Source organism: Bos taurus, chromosome 24 (genome assembly GCF_002263795.3).
Source record: "Bos taurus isolate L1 Dominette 01449 registration number 42190680 breed Hereford chromosome 24, ARS-UCD2.0, whole genome shotgun sequence".
Classification (NCBI taxonomy): domain Eukaryota; kingdom Metazoa; phylum Chordata; class Mammalia; order Artiodactyla; family Bovidae; genus Bos; species Bos taurus.
In genome coordinates this window covers 2,627,064-2,647,492 of record NC_037351.1, presented here as the reverse complement: position 1 = coordinate 2,647,492, position 20,429 = coordinate 2,627,064, and the positions used below count along the sequence as shown (strand labels likewise).

General features: G+C 51.7%; 1 protein-coding gene across 5 annotated transcripts in view; it reads right to left on the bottom strand.

Moving 5' to 3' along the window:
- Positions 1-20,429, bottom strand: part of ZNF516 (zinc finger protein 516) — a 100,359-nt gene that overhangs the window by 4,092 nt on the left and 75,838 nt on the right. For 3 of the 5 annotated variants that reach the window (XM_024984595.2, XM_002697653.6, XM_024984594.2), the window contains exons 3-5: positions 19,009-20,373; positions 12,301-12,405; positions 11,506-11,573 (exon numbers count right to left, since the gene is read on the bottom strand). In XM_024984595.2, coding sequence (XP_024840363.1) covers positions 11,506-11,573; positions 12,301-12,405; positions 19,009-20,373 — 1,538 coding nt within the window. The remainder of the gene's footprint in view (positions 1-11,505; positions 11,574-12,300; positions 12,406-19,008; positions 20,374-20,429) is intronic. The other 2 variants (XM_024984596.2, XM_024984597.2) reach the window with 2 other exon arrangements.

The following is a 20,429-nucleotide window of genomic DNA, read 5'->3' as shown; positions in this document are numbered from 1 at the left end:
TACTGCCTTGCGGTTTCTAGGAGCACTTGTCTTTCTACTTTCTTAGTGTCACCCAAAGCACAAACAGTGACCTTCACAGAGCCACCTAGTCGGCCGGCAGACACGCCTGGCTTTAGCTGTAACTCATGACGCACGCTTACTTAACTTCTATGCAGAGTACATCATGAGAAACGCTGGGCTGGAAGAAGCACAAGCTGGAATCAAGACTGCCAGGAGAAATATCAGTAACCTCAGATATGCAGAAGACACCACCCTTATGGCAGAAAGTGAAGAACTAAAGAGCCTCTTGATGAAAGTGAAAGAGGAGAGTGAAAAAGTTGGCTTAAAGCTCAACATTCAGAAAACGAAGATCATGGCATCTGGTCCCATCACTTCATGGCAAATAGATGGGGAAACAGTGGAAGATTTTATTTTTCTGGGCTACAAAATCACTGCAGATGGTGACTGCAGCCATGAAATTAAAAGACGCTTACTCCTTGGAAAGAAAGTTATGACCAACCTAGACAGCATATTAAAAAGCAGAGACATTACTTTGCCAACAAAGGTTCATCTAGTCAAGGAGTAGTCATGTATGGGCATGAGAGTTGGACTATAAAGAAAGCTGAGCACTGAAGAATTGATGCTTTTGAACAGTGGTGTTGGAGAAGACTCTTGAGGGTCCCTTGGACTGCAAGGAGATCCAACCAGTCCATCCTAAAGGAGATCAGTCCTGGGTGTTCACCGGAGGGACTGATGTTGAAGCTGAAACTCCAGTACTTTGGCCACCTGATGCAGAGAGCTGACTCATCTGAAACAACCCTGACGCTGGGAAAGATTGAGGGCAGGAGGAGACGGGGACAACAGAGGATGAGATGGCTGGATGGCATCACTGACTCAATGGGCATGGGTTTGGGTGGACCCCGGGAGTTGGTGATGGACAGAGAGGCCTTGGCGTGCTGTGGTTCATGGGGTCGCAGAGTCGGACATGCCTGAGCGACTGAACCGAACATGACACGTGAGCAGGAGGAGCTTGTAATGCCTTCCAAGGCAGCCTGGGCAACTCTCAGGGATCCACAGAGAGGCACTGGGCATGTCCGGTCCGCACACCAGTACAGCAAACCCTAGGGTCTGAACCAGCTCTGGAGAAGAGGTTGAAAAGATGGCAAGGTGGGACCGGAGGAAGATTCAAAAAAGCAATGCTCTGGGGCCTTCCCTGGCAGTCCAGTGGTTAAGACTCGGCGCTTCCAGTGCCAGGGCCTGGGTGTGATCCCTGGTTAGGGAACTAAGATCCCACAAGCCATATGATGCAGCCAAAAATTAAAAAAAAAAAAAAGAAAATACAAGGAAATGTCGTATCCTAGAGGGGACCCTGGAAAAGGATCAAGGACATTAAGGGAAAACAGAGGAAATCTGAATCAAGTAAGGATTTTAGTAAATAATGATTTTTTATTGAGCAAACTCTGGGAGATGGTGAAGGACAGGGAAGCGGGAGTGCTGGAGTCCATGGGGTCGCAAAGAGCCAGATACGACTTAGCAAGTGAACAACAACGATTTTTTTAAAGCAGTGTTCTGTAGTACAAAGTAGGTTCACATGTGAATGACAATTCCAGAACAGGGTTGAATTTGGAGGCCATCAACAAACACAACAGCACTCCCACAGATCTGTCGGGGCCTGAGAGACTTCCACTCATCGCCAAAATTAACGACTGTGTCGGAAAAACGGAAGGGGTGTTCTAAAGTCATGGGACCTATAAGATGGAAGGGAGATGCAAGGGAGAGGGAAGGCGGGCCCCAGCTTTCAGACAGGCTCTCAGGCGACGTCTGAAGCATTACTGCCTGAACGATGGAGCTTGCAATCTGAGGACAACACAACAGGGCGAGATTAATCTCACTTAACTGCATTAACCTTCAACTGAATTCTCCATGAAATGAAACCAACAGCTTGAAGTTAGCATGCACACATAAAATGCAGCATTCATGTGAAATTTTCCGGCTATGCCTGCAGCAAGCCCAGAAATAAGTTCAGGAGAAAGGTCTGGGTGACATAATGAATTAAATGCTTCTCTTTAGTTAACAGTTTCAGAAAACTCCTGTGGAAAGCTCTGCATTCAGATTTCCCGTCCACATCTAGTGGAAGTCAGAAAGATAGCAACAACATTTTGTGCGGGGCTGGGGGCTGGGCACAGTGGTAGGAACAGGGGGTTATTTGAAATGTAGCAAACAGTAACAGAATGAGAGAGGTGATTAAACTTCCTTAAGTAGACGGTGAATTTCCTGCAGCAAGTTCAAAGTAGAAGTCGCTCAGTCGTGTTCAATTCTTTGTGACCCCAGGGGTATGGTCCATGGAATTCTCCAGGCCAGAATACTGGAGTGGGTAGCCTTTCCCTTCTCCAGGGATCTTCCCAACCCAGGGATCAAACCAGGGTCTCCTGCATTGCAGGCGGATTCTTTACCAGCTGAGCTATAAGGGAAGCCTGCAGTAAGCTGAGAAGGATATTTTGTATTTTTGCACAGCGACATCACATGGGTAGAGATCCATCTCCGATGGCATTCATTAGAGGAAGGGAATGGCCTTTGTGTTCACAACAGGAAAACGGGATTTCTTGTTGGCTGTTAGGTGACTGGCCTTGAGTATTTCTAGGAAGTAACTGTACTTAGCAAACAGACTTGCCGAGGATTCCATAAATGTGTGAAGAATGTGTATGAACATGAGTGCGTAGTGTGTGTGTGTGCATCTACACTTTGTAAACACAACACACACTTCACCCCAGGCAGCCCCTGGATTTCCCATCCTCCGGGCCAGAATTCACAAACTTGTACCGGCTGTTAGAGAGGAGACAGGAGGGTGGCCGTGTGTCAAACGCTGCACACCGCAGGCGCGGAAAGTTTTTACACTACTTATTTTGGGGGGACTGCAGAATCCAACCCAAATAACCAGGGTGTTCAATTCAGTCCACCAATCTCGAGGCAGACATGCCTGCTGTTCACAAATGAAGGGATGTGTTCCAACAGCACATCACTCTTGAGAGAGGCCTTTTCGTTTCCTCACTCACTGGGCCCATCACCTTACTGCTCACTGTGGCACTCCCACAGGGTTTGTTAAGAAATGAATGCACTGCATCTGAGCAATCAGACGCAGGGGAAAAGGCAGCCGTGGGAGAAAGCAGTCACAGAAACAAGTAAATTAAGTGGACTCGTGATATCTGAGTACAAACAGATTGTTCTTATTCTCCCACAAAGAGTCCTCAGAAAATAAGAAGCCTGCTCTTAGAAAATTTGACTTTTCTCTATGGCAGCTGTGTGACTTATAGGTTCTTCAGTAAGACTGAAAGAAACATATCTTTCTTTAAGGCATTTCAACGTTCTAGGGATGAATACTGACTTCTGGAATTTGATGAGACCTACTTTTTCACCCCTTTTGTCTTACAAGGTAGAGGAATGCATACATGCTCATGTATGAGGGTCAGTGACAGACACACCCAAGTGCTGGAATCCCCAGGACATGCACGAGTCTTCTGGGCCCCAGAAGGAGGTCAGTCTGCACACGAGGCCTGCCTTAGACATGCATGGTGATGCTAAATGCTCCACGATGTACACGGAACGTCTTGCTGAGAAGGACCTTCCCCGAGAAGCCATCGGTACACTGCGGCTCACGCTGTCACAGGTCATTTCAGATGAATCACTAGTTGCATTCACGACTTTGGGCGTTATGTTATATTTAATGGAAAAATGCATGCTGTGTTTCAAGAGCTTACGTGAGTTGGATTTACATGAGTAAGAAATTGCTGAGAGAAATCCTCTGAATTTGGAAATGTGATCCATGATACAGCGAATCTAAAAGGGATGCTGAAAACAGACATGTGAGCCTGCTCGGTCGCTTCAGTCGTGTCTGACTCTGTGTGACCCTACGGACCGTCGCCCGCCAGGCTCCTCTGTCCATGGGATTCTCCAGGCAAGGATACTGGAGTGGGTTGCCACACCCTTCTCCCAGGAGATCCCTGACCGGGGATCAAATCCAAGACTCCTGCATCTCCTGCATCTCCTGCATTGCAAGCAGGTTCTCTGCCCACTGGGCCACCTGGGAAGCCCACTGGACACACGTGGGGTGCATGCTCAGTCGTGTCCGACTCTGTGCAACCCCATGGACTGTAACCCATCAGGCCCCTCTGTCCATGGGATTCCCCAGGTAGAATGCTGGAGTGGGTTACCATTCTCTGCTCCAGGGGACCTTCCCCACGTCTCTTCATGTCCCCTGCACTGGCAGGCGGGCTTTTTACCTCTGTGCCACTGGAAACAGATACAGAGATTCAAATCTACCAGCCACACCATTTCTCCACCGTTTGCATTAGAACCTCCTCAGCTAAAAATGTGACAAATTATGCTGCCATTTATTTTCTCATTTCTCTTTATTTTGATTAATGGAATTATTTCTCCAGCTTAACTATTTCAAAATAGCCATTTAGAATAGTAAGAAATAAACTATTAATCATAGACTATAAATTCTGGCAAGTAATCCAAACAAATCAAAACACCAGATTTCATATTTCAGCAAAAGGCAGTCTGGTCTCTGAAATCCCGAAACCAGGGGAATGGAAGGGGAGTGGGTTAATTTTTCTTGGTTTTAGACATTACTTAATTTCTAACATTTCACAAACAATATAGTGGGAAAACACAATTTTCTCCACAACATTTAAAAAAAAAAAAAAGCCTACTTTTTTCTCTAACATGTATAGCACAATGATACCAATATTTTAGCATATTATGTTCAAAAGTATTCTTTCTAATGATTAATTTTGATGATGACTAGAAATTAAACACTCAATTTTGTTAAAGCTATGTATGGCAGAGCATTTTGAAAATGATGACATGCATGAATCCCTCCTCTTATATAGAGTTTTGCTTGGAATACTAGCTTCTCTTATGATCAGAATCATCTTCCTAATACAAGCACAAGCAGCGGGTGCCTTTACTCCCCCAGGGCCGGAGAACCCATCCCCATGGCTAGAGAAGCTCACTCATGAAGCGGGCTCCTCAGGGCCGGGGCTCAAGCCCTTTTACAAGAAATGCAAAGGAATTGGATGCCTACAGAATCGATACTATGCCCAGGAACCAACTATTCAACGACACCCTACTCTCTCCTAACCCAGACCTTTAACCCCTAATGAGTCAGTAATCCTCCCCACCCCACCCATGAAAGGAACCAAAGACACATCAGAAGGAAGCTCTTTCAGGGAGGGGGATGGGGGAGAGATGGATTGGGAATTTGGGGTTAGCAGAAATGGTATGGACCTAACAGAAGCAGAAGATATTAAGAAGAGGTGGCAAGAATACACAGAAGAACTGTACAAAAAAGAGCTTCACGACCAAGATAATCACGATGGTGTGATCACTCACCTAGAGCCAGACATCCTGGAATGTGAAGTCAAGTGGGCCTTAGAAAGCATCACTACGAACAAAGCTAGTGGAGGTGATGGCATTCCAGTTGAGCTATTTCAAATCCTGAAAGATGATCCTGTGAAAGTGCTGCACTCAATATGCCAGCAAATTTGGAAAACTCAGCAGTGGCCACAGGACTGGAAAAGGTCAGTTTTCATTCCAATCCCAAAGAAAGGCAATGCCAAAGAATGCTCAAACTACCGCACAATTGCACTCATCTCACACGCTAGTAAAGGAATGCTCAAAATTCTCCAAGCCAGGCTTCAGCAATATGTGAACCGTGAACTTCCAGATGTTCAAGCTGGTTTTAGAAAAGGCAGAAGAACCAGAGATCAAATTGCCAACATCTGCTGGATCATGGAAAAAGCAAGAGAGTTCCAGAAAAACATCTATTTCTGCTTTCTTGACCATGCCAAAGCCTTTGACTGTGTGGATCACAATAAACTGTGGAAAATTCTGAAAGAGATGGGAATACCAGACCACCTGACCTGCCCCTTGAGAAACCTATATGCAGATCAAAAAACAACAGTTAGAACTGGACATGCAACAACAGACTGGTTCCAAATAGGAAAAGGAGTATGTCAAGGCTGTATATTGTCACCCTGCTTATTTAACTTCTATGCAGAGTACATCATGAGAAATGCTGGGCTGGAAGAAGCACAAGCTGGAATCAAGATTGCCGGGAGAAATATCAATAACCTCAGATATGCAGATGACACCACCCTTAAGGCAGAAAGTGAAGAACTAAAGAGCCTCTTGATGAAGGTGAAAGAGGAGAGTGAAAAAGTTGGCCTAAAGCTCAACATTCAGAAAACTAAGATCATGGCATCTGGTCCGGTCACTGCATGGGAAATAGATGGGGAAACAGTGGAAACAGTATCAGATTTTATTTTTTGGGGCTCCAAAATCACTGCAGATGGTGATTGCGGCCATGAAAATAAAAGACGCTTACTCCCTGGAAGGAAAGTAACGACCAACCTAGATAGCGTATTCAAAAGCAGAGAAACTACTTTGCCAACAAAGGTCCGTCTAGTCGAGGCTATGGTTTTTCCAGTGGTCATGTATGGATGTGAGAGCTGGACTGTGAAGAAGGCTGAGGACCAAAGAATTGATGCTTTTGAACTGTGGTGTTGGAGAAGACTCTTGAGGGTCCCTTGGACTGCAAGGAGATCCAACCAGTCCATTCTGAAGGAGATCAGCCCTGGGTGTTCACTGGAGGGACTGATGCTAAAGCTGAAACTCCAGTACTTTGGCCACCTCATGCAAAGAGTTGACTCATTGGAAAAGACTCTGATGCTAGGAGGGATTGGGGGCAGGAGGAGAAGGGGACGACAGAGGATGAGATGGCTGGATGGCATCACCGACTCGATGGACATGAGTTTAAGTAAACTCCGGGAGCTGGTGATGGGCAGGGAGGCCTGGAGTGCTGCAATTCATGGGGTCACAAAGAGTCGGACACGACTGAGCAACTGAACTGAACCGAATTGAGGTGCAACTATTATGTACTACATATGGGGTGCATAAACAGGGTCCTATAGCACATGGAGCTACCTATATTCAACATCCTGTAATAAACCATAATGGAATAGAAGAAAAACTAAACTGCATGTATGACCTGGTTCAAAAAAACAAAAAGAGGAAACTCTTTCGTTCCTCCTCAAGTAACTAAATTAACTGAATAAATCCATTCCTGCATCTAGATATGATGACATTAGGATCAACTCATATAGAAAACTCAAATATTATCTCTGCAAAGTAAGTGCAGCTGCTGTATGCCTGTGGTACAGATACGGCGGCCGCCCAGCAGCATGGGGTCCAGCAGGAACCATATTATGCCGATGACACTTTCCTCAAACTCAGAGTTTTCCTATTCTCGCTTTAAGGGGCAACTAAAACAAGACAAAACCAGAGCACTTCCAAGGACACCACCAGGTCCAGACGAGGCAGGAAGACCACAGGAGAGGAAGCAGCTGAGACGCTGGGTCCCTGAGCACAGCTGTCCCCGAGGGGCGCGTCCACACGGCCTCGGTACAAGTGTCCACATGTTCACACACACGTGCGCCACTCACACATGGACCCCTCGTCCATGGCATCGATACAAGTGTCTACATGTTCACACACGCATGTGCCACTCACACACGGACCCCTCGTCCACAGCATCGATACAAGTGTGCACATGTTCACACACGCGTACACCACTCATACATGGACCCCTCATCCACGGCATCGATACAAGTGTCCACATGTTCATACACGCGTGTGCCACTCACACACGGACCCCTCGTCTCCCCAGCTGTTCAGGACAACAGTTCACTCCTAGGAAACTGACAGCCGCTACCATGCTGGGCATGCTGCCTTGGCCAGGCTCGGCGCACTGTCCTCGAGAATTTTCTCCATGAGCACAGATGTGTTGCTGCCGTCCTCACGTTACAGATGAGGACACGCAGGTGAAGGTCGCCTGCCTGAGGGGAGACCTGGGTTACAGCCTCCTACTCGGTAAGCCAGCATCTTAATAACTCATATTATTGAGTCGCTTGGAGTCGAACTGGCTGATCTCGGCAGCTCTTCAACATTGTAAGCTATGAAATATTCATATGTCCTCCACCCAGACCGTTCTCCTCCGCTTCAAACCCACATATTCACCTGCCAAGAGGCATCACCAACTTGAAGGTCAATGGGAACAGATTTTGTCCAGCTCCTCCGGCCACATTCCAAGCACCAGGACAGGCTCCTCTCAGGAGCTGGAGCCTGACGCCAGAACCCGAGTCTGGTCCATCCCTTCCCTGCTCCCCCCCACATCCAATCCCAGAGTTCCTCCACCCCCCGAATATCCATCCCCACACCCATCTGTTCCTCCCAGCCCTGGGTCTTACTGGGATCGCTCGAAGCCCCTCCAGAGCAGGGCTCACTCCACTGTCCAGAATCTCTGCAGTCCATCCCCGACCCAGACCAACCCGATTCACCGTGGACTCAGCACTGACGTCATCCCCGCTCAGGGTCCCCAGTGCACTCAGGACAGATTTCCTGTATCGCAGCCCTGATACCACCACCCACTGGACCTCACAAACCATAAAAGCAAGAAAGATGTTTACCTTCACCTCTAAATCCTGATTATTCTCCACCAATAAGACAGAGCCTGGCACACAGGAGGTGCTCAATTAATACTGTTAATGAGTGGACAAATGATGATTATAAAACTGCATTCCCAAATACTGTTTCAGTTATATAACTTAGCATCCATTATGTACATCTATAAAAGTCCATCCATTTTAAGTGCTACATCAAATAACTTCCACATGAATACACAGTGTTGTATGGTTTTTTTAAAAAATCCCTTGATCCACAGTTTCTAAAGCCCACAGGAAAAGAATATGATTTAAATATTAATTAGTTAATGTTGGCAAAGCAAGCTCAACATGAAAAAGAACATGACTGATCAATATAATGAGTCCCCTTCTAGACATAAATAACTACAGAATCACTCTATGAATCTGTATTGTATCTTAAATCTCAGATAGCAATTGTGATTTTTGTAAACAATGAGAACTTCACCATAAGAAAGAACACTAAGATTTAAACCGATATCTACTACTGCTACGTTTTGCAGTTACCCTGGCAGACACATCTCTATGAGAATTCTAAAATCCCAAAGTACACTAAAGAAAACAGCATTTCCTTCAAGAACCAGAACGTCCAGCAATTAACCAACAAAAGATACTCTGAATGTAATGAAGGACAAAAAGTACTTTCAGAGGCCATGATCTTGAATATGCCGTCTTGTATGTGTGTACTTAGTCAGGTCCAACTCTGTGACCCCGTGGACTGTAGCCCGCCAGGCTCCTCTGTCCATGGGATTTCCCAGGCAAGAATACTCAAGTGGGGTGCCATTTCCTCAACTCTAGGGGATCTTCCTGACCCAGGGATCAAACCCAAGTCTCCTGCATTGGCAGGCCGGTTCTTGATGACTGAGCCACCCGGGAAATCCTAATTAACACAGAATGAATTTAAAATACAGTCTCAGTGATTTGCTTTGTTGATCTCTTTCTCCTACAAGAGAAACCTCTTGCAGAGACTTAGCTGGAATTCACATGCAGCTCATAAGCTGATGTGTGTCCCTGAAGAGCCTCACGGTGCTGTTCAGAGCGCCGGCCAGTGATCCCCCGCCAGCCCCGCCCAGCGCGCACCTGGAAAAGCCACACCTTGGGGGACGGAACGGGTCGCCTGTGTCTGCAGGGGCCACTGCACTGACGCCACTCACTCTGTCAGTGTGCAATTCTCCAATGTGGCACGGCCTCGCTGCTAATACAACCCGCAAACATCACAGTGACTCCTGTCGAAAGGGGGTTTCACTTCTGTTAAAAAGGAGAGCGTGGTCCAGTTTGAGCTGAGGTCACATATGTCCACAGATCTTTCAATTCAGCATTCAGCAAGATTTTTTTTTTCATAAATTGTGACAGCATCCTGAAATAACAGCTTTTCATTCTAAAACTATGCATTTTATTAAGAGAGAAGGCACTTACTAAAAACTATAACAAAGGGCAAGGTATTCTGTCTGTGATATATGAAGAGAAACCTTTCAACAGCAAACAGGGATTCTGAAAACTGGATAAAAAACGAAACCAAAGGCTCTGATGAGGTCCGGCCCATCCTAAGGCAGTTCAGTCATGAATGAGTTGCAGGCTCTGGGGAGGCTTACCACAGTGTTCTCTTCCTGAGAAACAGACTGGGTTCCTCTGCTACCTCTGCTTCCCTCACCATTGTCCACGACCAGGAATCCCACACGGGAACAGGAGGGCGTGCTAAGTGGACCTGACTGCCCAGACGGGATCCTGCATGTGCACCTTGGCGGCAAGGAAACCCTTCTTCACTAATAAAGGGGAGGTTGTGGCTACAGAATCTTCTCGGGCAACCAATGAGAAGGCAAGATGGTGTTGCAGAGAATGCTTGTGGGAGAACAGAGGGTGGGCTGACATCCCGTAAAGGGACTCAAGGAAGAAGAGCCTGGAACCACGGGGTCTTGGTCCAGAGCCACAGGAGGCCACCGAGGAACGCGTGGGCCTCCCGACCTCAGAGCTGCACGCTGGACCCCGCCGTCACCCGCGCCCAGGAGGCCACCACACTCTGTGGACTGAAGGGTTTACACACGAAGGCCACACATCTAGGTAACTCAAGGCCTATGCACATGCACACGCGTGTATTATGCATTCTGGCCAAGTCAGTGGCGTGCTTAACAAAGAATCAAATCAGGACAAGGACGAGGCCACGGGAGACCAGACTCAGCAGCAGGCTTCTTACGGAGTGATTCAAAAACGCGACTCTGAAGTAAAAACATCTGCAGAGACCGAGAGGATGGACCCAGAGCCGGTCACACACAGGGAAGGAAGCCAAAGAGAGACAGACAGCGGAGAGAAGCGCCTGTGTCTGGACTCTCGAGAAACTGCACAGATGAACTTCTGTGCAAAGCAGAAACAGAGTCACAGATGTAGAAAACGGACACTCAATACCAAGGCAGGTGGGATGCGTCGGGAGCTTGGGACGGGCACGCACACACTACTGACACTCTGTGTAAAACGGGCAACTGGTGAGAAACCGCCACACAGCCCGGAAACCGCCACGTAACTCAGTGCTCCGTGGCGCCCCACGTGAAGGAAGTCCAAAACAAGGGGGTATACATAGTGATTCACTTCGCAGTGCAGCGGAAACCAACACCACAGTGTGAACCAATCAAACTCTGATATAAATCAAAAAAAAACGATTCTCAAAACGGAAGGGAAAGCATAACTTGGTCTCCAGTCATAACTTCCAGGCAAAACATCCCAAGTGGAAAAGTCTGACTCTTAGAGCTTTGCATCACCCCCAACAGGACCAGACGCGGCTGCATGGACCCCAGCTGTGTCATTCACGGCCCCGGGAGCTTCTGGGACTATCAGCCACCCCTGGACCACACAGCAGGGCTGGGTTCCGATTCAGAGCAGCGAAGAGCTATTTGCACACCTGGTATGACACCGCATGGTACCCTGAGGACCATGGTGACACCCTTTCCCAGCTACCACGTGAAAACCCACAGCCCCTGGGAGCGGGGAGACGTACTTGTTTGGGGGTGTCTGCGGAGGTGGTGTGGGCGTCAGCACCTCGGAGGCCATTAGACTCGAACAGCACTGTGGGGACAAGGACCCGCGTCAGCAGGCCGACTCGAGCTTCCCATCGCCCGGGACGCGCGCCCCGCACAGACCGAACACTCACAGGCTAAAAAGACGCCAGCCCAGCCTGTGGCGGGCAAATAGCAATTTACCATAACACTTATGCTAAGAGACTGAAAACGCTGCCTGCGGCCAGCGCCCTTTTTAATTCAGGCTTCACCAGGCAGCACCCACCAGGGACAGCATTAATTAGCGGGGGCGTGCAGAGGCCCCCCCTACCCCCGCGCGGGGGCCTGTCACTGCGCATCAGACCCTCCGGATATGGATACACCCTCTGCATTGGAGGGGGCACCCAGGCCTGACCCCCGCCCCGCCCCCGCCATACTGTGTCCCCACCACACACACACACACACGCCACGGTCGCAAGCCAGCTCTCTGCTCACAGGCCAAGAGAATGTGCCACTCAGCACCACCCTGTGCCAGCGAGCAAAGAGCCAGCGTGCATCATGCCCATGGACAGCTCGGGTTTCAGCGCATCCTGGTGGCAGCATGCAATTAAAATGCAGTGTTTGCAAAACAGGCTGATCTCCGATCAAACCACAGGGCACTTGGATGCAGGGGCAAAGCCGTTTCAGGCGCAGGGGCTGAATGGAAAGTCTAGAGCGTGACCCCGTCCCCTCCCCGACCAGGGCCGGACCCTGGGAACTAGAGGCTGCGTCCCAGGCCCCAGGGTCCGTGGGTGTACCTGTGTGAGCCCGCATGTGCGCCCGCAGGTGGCTGGGCTGGTGGAAGCTCTTCCCACACTCCACGCAGATGAAGTCTCCCTGGTGGGCCTGCGTCCGGAGCGTCCCTGGGGGGCAGTGCAGGTGCGGGGAGGGGGGAGAGAGGGGGCGAGAGGCAAGCATCATTAGTCCCCCTGAGCCCTGACGGGAGGTACCCCCAGGCCCTCCGCCAGGACCGAGAGGGCGCACAGGATACAGCGAGGTAAATGCCGCTCCCGTGATGCGTCCTAGGGTGGGCGGGGCCTGGGCAGTGGGCGCCCCGCATCTGCCAACGGGGTGACGCGGCCAGACAGCTGACGAGCCAGAAAGCAGGGCCGTCCCGGACCCCGCAGCGATGCCACACACCTGAGAGCTGTGCACCCCCCCGCCCCTTTCCTCCATGCCCTGTGCAGCAGGCAGAGCGCAGACAGGACACCTGCAAGGAGGCTGGGCTTGAGCACCAACCTCCGTCCCTCCTGTCCCTCAAAGATGCAGGGCTTTTGTTAGGAAAGGAGGCAGAAAACACTTTCTCGTTTTCCTGCCTTTTCTGTTTGAGGGAAGGGGCTTCCCCAGTGGCTCAGTGGATAAAGGATCCACTTGCAATGCAGGAGATGTGGGTTGAATCCCTGGGTTGGGAAGATCACCTGGAGGAGGAAATGGCCACCCACTCCAGTATTCTTGCCTGGAGAATCCCTTGCACAGAGGAGGAGCCTGGCAGGCTACAGTCCATGGGGTTGCAGAATTGGACATGACTGAGCGACTTAGCACACACACACTCTGAAAAAAGGGCTAATTTTTCATGTAATATTAGCTCCCAGACCACTTCCTGGAGCCTGACCTTCCCTACCAATGGGTCAATGGCATCTCAATTCAATAGGAAGACAAAAATCAATACTACTACCTAGAAAAAGTTATGCCTATGACAAAATTTTTTAAAATGATGTTCCCTGAGCTGAGCATTTCTGCACCCTGAGCCTGACACTTGAATGCAAAAGGCGAGTGCAAGGATGACCGAGGATCTTTGCCAAATTATCTGAAACCAAATCACGCTTCTCATCCTATATCAGAAGACACAGCATATAAAAATAATATAAAATTAATGCTACTTGCCCTCTGTCCACAGGATTCTCCAGGCAAGAATACTGGAGGGGGTTGCCATTTCCTTCTCCAAGGGATCTTCCCAACCCAGGGATCGAACCCCCCTCTCTTCTGTCCCCTGCATTGGCAAGCGGGTTCTTTACCACTAGCGCCACCTGGGAAGCCCACATTACAGATACTGTTTATGAGATAACAGTCAAGGAAATGTGTGAATTGCAGAGCAGATCCTGGCAGATTTCTCGTGGGACAAGTCGTGAATGTGAGTCTCCGAGAAACAGAAGAATCTGCCCACAAAGTTCTCAGCTTCCCACAGACTCCTTCAGGGACGTTAGGAGAATGATAGCTCATGTTTAAACCCACCCGTCCTGTCATCAATGAAAGATCCCTTACTGACGAGACGGGGTCTCCAGTTCCCAGTCAGACATGGCCAAGTGTCAGCAGGGCAGGCGACCCCAGGAGCCACGGGCTCCTGTGCTGGGCCCACCCGCCTCGTCCCTGGCTTTCTGATCAAGCTGGGGTGGGATGGAAAGCTGAGGAGGACATCCCTGGATGACCGACTGATGGGCTCAAGAGAGGGCTCCTAAGGGTGCTGGACTCCCCAGTCCTTCCAAGCATGGCAGCGTTAAGACCCCTTCTGCCAACAGCTTGGCTGTTTAGAACAGTCGCTCCCTCCTCCGATTCTGGCCCAAGAAAGTCTCAGCTTCACCAGTGGTCTGTTCCTCCCTGCCATTCACTATGAGCACCATCCCCTGGGCGCTGTGAAGACCCTCAGGGACAACGGCTGTAGGTGCCCAGATTTTCCCAAAGAGTGATCGGGCTGCATCTGAATGTAGGTCTTCAGTACACCTCCGGGTCACCCAGTGATGATGAACTCCCTTCAAGTGGCCTCTGCAGCTAATCCTGACAACACGAGAAACTAAACCAATGCGATGCTTTTCTTCTAAGTAATTCCCATCCAAACCAGCAGCAGAAAAAGCAGGACAGTAAGGTTTTGTACCCACCCCTGAGCTCGTGTACCCACTGACCCCCATTCTGATTTCCTCGTGTTAAGTATGCACACACATACCCGCACACATAGGCAGACACACACACACACACACACACACACACACACACACACACACACACACACTCACACACAGATTCTTCCATGCATTCTATCACATCATTTTCTCCCTACTTTTTAAAGAAAAGACCCTTGCCCTTTATGATCAATAATATTATGCCCAAGCTACTCCAAAATTCTGAGCTAGTAAGAAAGGTTACACACTTCATTTGAATTGAAGGCTACCTGGTGAGCAAGCGGCTCTGAAACCCTGACCTCAAAAGTAAAGCTGTGTATAAAGTGGGCTCAGAAAGGAAAGGGAGAGGCCTGGGGCACCTGCAGACTCACCCCCAAAGCCCTGCCAACACTCATTCAAGTTCATTACGCTGTGAGGTGCCCTGGCCCCTGCAAGGAGAAGGACCCCGCAGAGACTCTACCAAGATGCGTACAAAGGAAGCCCACCTCTTCCATCATCACCCGAGCAACGTGTCTCGGGCATAAAAGAGGTTTTTTTTTAAAGTCCCAACAAGAAAAACCGTATATATTATCCTATCTGGAATTACCCTATTCTTTTCAGTGTTTTTATTCTAAAATCCATGTCATCATCTACTGCAGGCTGGATACAAAGTCTGGACATGCAGATAATGTATTATTTTACGACCTATTCTATCCACAAACCATTCACGCTACCCTCATACCTGCTTCCAGACCGGGGATCTACATTGCAGAATGATAACAGAAAACGTGGCTCTTTTCATCCTTAAATGATTAGGCTTCAAGCCCTAAGGGAAGTGACAGTGACCGTTCCCACGTGATATCCTTTCTCTTTTGGCAGAACTTCCAGACCATTCATTTCTACACAAACATCATTTGGTCAAAACACAGGTGGGGAAAAGCTCTCTGAGAATCCTCTCTCTTAACCTCAGAAAACCTCGATGCCTTAGAGGCATCGCCTGAGTGCAACATTCTACCTCAAGGCAATTCGTCCCTGGAGAATGACAGAATCACACCTCCAGCTCCACAAGGACCGATCTCATGTCCACCACAGATGAATTGCTCTCCTTTTATAAAATTCCCTTCTGCACGTTTCCATCGCCCCCCCTGCAAGGTGATGCTCATAGCAATCCCAGGGTGGGGGGCTGCGATCTTCACCCCACAGGGTGAACACACAAATCCCACAGGGAAATACACAAAAACCGAGTCAGAGGACAGCGTGATACCCCAAAGTCCTGGGACTCCTGGAATAGGACAGTTACAAAGATTATCTTCCAAGGAACCCTAAAGGAAATCGGTCCTGAATATTCACTGAAGGACTGATGCTGAAGCTGAAACTCCAATACTCTGGCCACCTGATGCGAAGAGCTGACTCATTGGAAAAGACCCTGATGCTGGGAAAGATTGAAGGCGGGAAGAGAATGGGACGACAGAGGATGAGATGGCTGGATGGCATCATTGACTCGATGGACGTGAGTTTGAGCAAGCTCCGAGAGTTGGTGATGGACCTTCCTGGCGTGCTGCAGTCCATGCTGAACTGAACTACAAGATTATCTGGAATGGAGATGAATTAGCCAAGGTTCTAGATTCCTGATGCCAAAGTCAAACACATATGTACTCAAGGAAAAAGAAAAATGGGTGGACACCAAAACTGCAACAGTTTAGTTACTGCCAATTCAGCAGCGTGTCGATGATGTAACTGTTGGGAGGCGGATGCACTTGGTTCCCAAGCTGCAACAGTAGATAGTGTCTCTGTCACAGGGAACGCCACTGTCCTGTTCACCGCTCTACATGCGACTTTGGCACACCTGCTGTTTCCCTGCAGCCGCAACACTTTAAAAGCATCATAAACCCTCAGACTGTAAACAATCTGCCCGCAATGCGGGAGACCTGGTTTCAATCCCTGGGTCGGGGAGATCCCATGGAGAAGGAATCGCAGCTCCCACCAGTATCCTTGCCTGGAGAATCCCACAGAGCAGCCTGGCCGGCTCCAGTCCAAAGGGTCACAGAGAGTCAGACACGACTGAAGCGGCTTAGCACGCAAGCACCTAAGAAACCCAAACCAGGGTGAACAAAAACACCACGAATCTGCACACTCACACCTGACATATTTCAGTGCATCCATGAGAAGAGTGAAACATCCAAGAAGAGCAAAGAGGCTTCACAACGACTTAGCATTTTTCACTTTAAAAGATCAACATGGAACCTCTGTTTAAGGGGGAAAAGCCTTAGAACGGTTTATTTTTAAAATCTTAAGGAAAACATTTCAGGCTACTGGGACTTCAAATTCTGTCATCTTAAGTTCTCTAAACCTTAACTTAGAATTCGCGTCTCCTTCTGGGGGGAAGAGGCAACAAAGCAGACCCAGAAGCAGCACAAAGAGCCTCAGGAAGCGGGAGTCTTTGCCGCTCACCAGGGGCCGACTGGTAGGTTTAGAGCACAGTCCTGCGGGCCGTGAGACGCAGCACATGAAGTTCAAGTGAAAGTCACTTCAACACCGGTGCAAATGCAGGGTCGGGGGGACAGACTCCAGGAAGCCCTAGACGGATGGGAGAAGGTGACCAGGGACACAGCGCCCACAAAACTCACTGTCATCTGCATCTGAGTCCTCTCTGCTTCAGGGGCCACAAGAACCCGATCTAAGAAAGAACTGAGGTTGGCATGAGATGCAAAGGGCCAACCTACACACCTTTACTCCGTCTCAGAGCGAATAACCTGCACTTCTCAGACACACTGCTGAGAACGTGAAGCTGGTGCGTGCGTGTCTGCCTCTGCGACCCCATGGACGGTAGCCCACCAGGCTCTTCTGTCCATGGGATTTTCCAGGCAAGGATACTGGAGTGGGTTGCCTTTTCCTCCTCCAGGGGATCTTCCCAACCCAGGGATCGAACCCACATCTCTTCTGTCTCCTGCATTGGCAAGCATGTTCTTTACCACTAGTGCCACCTGGGAAGCCCCAAAGTTTTATTGTTTAAACTTTCCCTCTTTTCTGGCCACACCCTGGGACGTGCAGGATCTTAATTCCCCAGCCAAGGATTGAACCCTTGCCCCCTGCAATGGAAGTGCAGAGTACTAACCACTAGACTGCCAGGAAAGTCCTTTCAATTTATAATCAAGAACAAGAGCATGGGATCCCACGCATGTGTTCTGTGGAGCTGGCAAACTTGCTGCAATTGCTAATCATTATCAGTAATAGGGGATGGACGGCATCACCAACTCAGTGCACACGAGTCTGAGCAAGCTCTGGGAGATGGTGAAGGACAGGGAAGCCTGGTGTGGAGTCTCAAAGAGTCGTACACGACTGAGCAACTTAACAACCCCAACAGGCATGAATTCTGAGACATTGGGGAGATACGAAGACAATGGTATGAGGCATAATTTTTTCCGGAATTTTAGCGCACGTCAACTCCCCAAACCCTGTAAGGCACATTCCTGCTCTCCAGAGGCTCCACTTAACACACCCTGCACACTGACGTGCCCTGTTAAAGTTACAAACATATAAAGGCAAAGCGTAAACAGTCACTTCAAGTGAACATCCCGTCTTTGCAGACACGGGAGACAGTGGATGTCTACTGACGCTTTTTGAAAATGGCTGAGTGGGGACGCACCCTGGAGGCCGCCTGCTCGGCATTGAGGAGACATGACTGGAGTGCAGGGGTGTCACAGGAGCAGGGGGCCCAACGCCAAATGCCCCAGCCCCCGGCAGGCAGGCAGGGGCAGGAAAGCAAGCACCAACCCCCGCAGGCAGGGCGGGAGGGCACAGCAGCCAGGCCAGCTGCCTAAGGACCCAGACCCAGCAGGCAGGCAGCCCACGGCCTTCTACAGAGGAGATTCCCTAAGTGCCCCAGGCGGGTGGGCAGGCGGGGGGCTCCCCCTGAGGGCCTTGGGGGGGTGGGCGGCTCCCCCTGAGGTCCCCAGGCAGGTTGGGGGCTCCCCCTGGGGTTGTCAGTGGGTGGGGGGGGCGGGGTCTCTCCCTGAGGTCCCCAGGGGCATTGGGGGCTCCCTGAGGTCCTCTGGGGGGGTGGGGGCTCCCGGGGGGCAGGCAGGTGGGGGCTCCCTGAGGTCAGGCAGGCGGGGGCTCCCTGAGGTCCCCAGGGGTTGGGGAGCTTCCTGAGGTCCCCGGGAGTTGGGCAGGTGGGGGGGCTCCCCTGAGGTCGTCAGGCAGGCGGGGGACTCCCTGAGGTCCCCGGGCGGGAAGGCAGGCGGAGGGTTCACCCTGAGGTCCTGGGGGGTGGGGCTCCCTGAGATCCCGCGGGCAGGCAGGCGAGGGTTCCCTGAGGTCCCGGGGGGCAGGGGGCTTCCCCTGAGGTCCTGGGGTATCGGGGACTCCCTGAGGTCCCAGGAGCGGGCAGGCAGGTGGCTCCCTGAGGTCCTGGGAGGGTGGGGGCTCCCTGAGGTCCCAAGGGCAGGCATATGGGGGCTCCCTGAGGTCCCAGGGGCAGGCAGATGGGGGTTCCCTGAGGTCTGGGGGGGTGGGGGACTCCCTGAGGTCCCAGGGGGGCGGGAGGCTCCCCCTGAGGTCCTGGGGGCAGGCAGACCGGGCCGCAGCTCTCACCTCTGCGCTCGAGCACAGGGCTGCTGGCGCCCCAGCTCTGGTAGAGGGAAGCCAGGTCCTTCGGGATGTACGTCTTGAAGATGCTGAGGAGGTCCAGGCGCTTCTCGGGGCCCTCGGACGCCGGCTCCTGCTTGACAGGGTGTGGGGCAGGTGGGCCCTGAGGGACTGCGGGCCCTCTGGAGCCGGCCTTGGAGGGGGGCTCCCGGGGAGGTAGAGGGGTGGCCCCGTCGCCTTTCCCGTGCGGCTGACCCTGAGGCTGAGGGCTGAATTTGGCTTTGGGGGGGTCCGGGGCACTGTGCTTACTTGGGGGCCCGAGGCCTGCCCCCTGTCTGCCGCTGGCAGGGGCCTGGGGGCCTGCCCGGGTGATGACAGTGGGCGTTGGGGTGGCGCTTCTGCTGAAGCCCCCACTGCCTCCCGTGGCCCCGGGTCTGGGGCTGGCCTCCTGTTTGGGCTTGGGCGGAGGCTGCTCCGGGCTGGGGCCAGGCCGGGTCTGCCGGGTCCCGTCGGGGCCGGCCGTCCAGAGTGTACAGGGCGCCCCAGGGTGGCCCTCCTTGCTCCTGGGCAGGCCGGCGGCTTTCGTGGGCACCCCCAGGGGCGAGGGGCTGCCTTTGGGGCCTGGCGCCCCGCCCGGCACCTGGGTGCGGGTGAACCGGGCGATGGGCAGAGGCTGGCACTCCTTGCCCCCGAGGGCAGGCGGGGGGCCCGTGCGTCCGCTCCGGGCCAGGAACACCAGGTTGCTCCTGATGCTCTTGTAGCCGTTGGGCTGAGTCCACTGCGGGGCCACGGCCTGGCCGCTGACCCGGTGCCAGACACGCTTGTGCATCCAGAGCACCTCGGGATAGTAGGTCTTATGGCCGCAGTACGGACACGGGTGCACGGCCAGCGCCGCCTGCAGCGAGGAGGCCGGCTCCCGGCGGCCGGGGTCGTCCCGCGAGGACCGTTCGCTCAGGTCCAATGGGACCAGGTCTGGGGCCGGCGCCTGCTTCCCCGCTGTGGGGTGCTCCTTGGTGTGCAAATCCGGCGGCCTCTCCCGGGGGTAGGCGGCCTGGCTCTCAGAGGGCGGCTGCAGACCCGCCGCCTGGGCCGGGCGTGGAGGGAGGTCAGCCGCGTCCCTGGGGCCCGGGCCCTCCTGCTGGGGGCCACATGCTGGCGTCTTCAAGTCCACAGAACACCGAGGCGGCTCGGGTCTCCTGGGAGCGTCCCTGCTGCTGCTTTCAAGTATGGACACGCAGGCCGCGATCCCCGCGCCGGGCTCCCCGGCCGCTCTTCCTGATGGGCTGTTTCCAAGTGTGTGGCTTTGGTCTCCATTGGAGAGCACGGTCAAGGAGACGTCTTCTGGGAAGCAGCAACGGTGTGGCTTTGCTCCTGCAGGATTGAAACGCAAAGTGTGATGTTAGTGTTTCTCATCAGGACCGGAGACC